The following is a 2,456-nucleotide window of genomic DNA, read 5'->3' as shown; positions in this document are numbered from 1 at the left end:
GCTGAACCTCTTCTCCCATACATATCTATCAAAGTGTTCCCCAAATAAACATCAATCTCAATTTGAGATTTTTCTATATATTTCATCACAGAATCTGCAGTCTCCTGTTTACCCAAATGACCACAGGCTAAGAGCACTTTCACCAATGTCACCGCATCAGGTTCAACATCAGCATCTCGCATCGATTCGAACAGAACCAGGACTTCATCATACATATCACATTGACTATACGCACAAATCATCGAATTCCACGACACCAAATCCCTTTCCAACATTCCATCGAACACCTTCCGTGCAATATTCGCACAACCACACAACCCGTACATATGGATCAAAGCGTTCGACACAAAGAGATACGATTCAAACCCAAGTTTCAGAGCCCGACCATGAATCTCCTCCCCCAGGACAGTGCCCGAAACACGAGAACACGCCTTCAAAACGAAAATAAACGTCAAATTGTCTCCGACAAGTCCCCGACGACAGAGCAGACGGTACATTCGGACTGCTTCGTCGGGTCGATCGCCGAGAGATAAACCGCGGATCATGTAGTTCCATATCAATAACGTGGGTCGTTTGGTTTGATCAAAAGCGATACGGGCTTTACTGAAATGTGACGGAGACAGAGCGTAAGCTTTGATCACTGAAGAGATCGAGTACGGGTCCGTGTGGAGATGGGTTCTAATGAGATGAGCATGGAGCTCCTTAGCAGCATCAATGGAGGTTGATTTCAGAAACGTTCTTCGATCCAGAGTAGAATTCGTCCTCAAGCTGGCGAATCGGCGGGAAGAGTAGCTCACGATTTTCATGGTGACCGAACTGAACAAAAGACTGTCACCGAGTTAAATAATGGGCTTACACGGCCCATCAGAGTATATGTCACTCTGCAACATTGAATAATTTCACAACTTATTATTTTATTTTTGGAAAAATAACTATTTAAAACAAAAGCCATTTGTTTTTCAATGTAAACAAAAGCCATTTTACATATGTTATTGAAATTAAAGATATTTTTGAACTTATTGAAATAGAAGACTGTAGGGTTTTTTTTTATAAAGAAAATTGTTTAATGATATTAGACGGTGTCAAATTGCAAAAGATGATATAATACAAGTAATCTTATATTAAATAAAATCATTTTTTTGTTTATTAAGGAGTTTCTAATAATTTTTTTAGGGATAGAATACTAATGATATTTAACCGAAATAGAAATAAATTTAAGATAATATTTTAAATAATAGTTTATGTATATATATATATATATTATTTTTATATTTTTAAACTTTTACATGCTTGATTAATTTAATTAATTTGAAAAAATCATATTGGATTATATATTTTTATTCCTGCATATTTATTATTCAGTTTAAATTAATTCAATATCTTATATTCAAATATTATATTGAAAAAATATCTCTCTTAAATCTTTTGGAGTACAAAAAGATTTGTTTCTAGAATACTTCATTCCACAATCGGGTTTTCAATATATTAGACAGGTTATGGCACCGAAAATATGATATTCTTTGCGTGACATTTTAAAATGTATTGTATTTAATTTATTGCGTCAATGTGGGAAACATTTCAACTATTCAAGAAACGACAGTTTCCTTAATTAATGCTAAACCAAATTAAAAAACACATATCTATTAACGTGAGAAAGTTTTTTTTAAAAAAATTGAAAATATATCATATATATTTATATAAGAATTCTTATTATTGCATTATAAAATAGATTAATGTAACTAACCAACCAATGTATCAATTAATTTTTTCACAGCATAAACTCATCGAATGATAGGTAAATACTTATGATGATAGAAATCTCGTTGCATTTTATATCACTTCTAGCAAATTTATTTCCTTTGAAAAGCCATATTGACTAGTTTAAATAATAAATAGTAAATTATATTTTATCCATCATGGTTAAATATTCGAGGAAGAAATGTCGAGTGGGAATTGGCAGCAATTCCTTCACGCAAGAAGCCATTAATTAGTATTAGTTTTGAAGCCATTTATATAGTTTAAAATTTTAAAATTAAATCTTAATAAAAATTTAAATTGTTTCTGTAAATATATATTTTAATTAATTTACAAATTGCCCCCAAAAAACATTTTGAAGCAAAGGACCCCAAGCAGTGGGAATGACTTGCGACCAACCAAGAAGTAGAAATTAATTAGAGAGAAAAAGAAAGAAAGAAAGAAAGAAGATATAACATTTCAAGTGTGGACTGTGGAGGATACCATGAACACCTTAATCTATTAATATATAATTTTTTAAATATATTAAATATGCTAAACTTTCAAATATAACCCTAAATTTGAAATTATATTATTTTGATGTATCTAAACAGAGATATTATATGATATATGGATTACCACCATCAAATTATAAAAAAAAAATGTTAGAAAAAAATATGGCAAATCGCTATATATAGTTTCCAAATTTTATGGTAATATTT

At 30.8% G+C, this 2,456-nt stretch overlaps 1 protein-coding gene across 1 annotated transcript in view; it reads right to left on the bottom strand.

The window, feature by feature from the left end:
* LOC104825187 (pentatricopeptide repeat-containing protein At2g29760, chloroplastic-like) overlaps window positions 1–806 on the bottom strand; it is a 3,339-nt gene extending 2,533 nt beyond the window's left edge. Inside the window, exon 1 of the mRNA XM_010557474.1 lies at window positions 8–806. Within this exon, the coding sequence (XP_010555776.1) occupies window positions 8–806 (799 nt within the window). The remainder of the gene's footprint in view (window positions 1–7) is intronic.
* Between the last annotated feature and the right edge of the window lie 1,650 nt (window positions 807–2,456).

The sequence above is a fragment of the Tarenaya hassleriana genome, unplaced genomic scaffold (genome assembly GCF_000463585.1).
Source record: "Tarenaya hassleriana unplaced genomic scaffold, ASM46358v1 Cleome42, whole genome shotgun sequence".
Lineage (NCBI taxonomy): Eukaryota > Viridiplantae > Streptophyta > Magnoliopsida > Brassicales > Cleomaceae > Tarenaya > Tarenaya hassleriana.
This window is presented reverse-complemented; position numbering and strand designations above follow the sequence as displayed.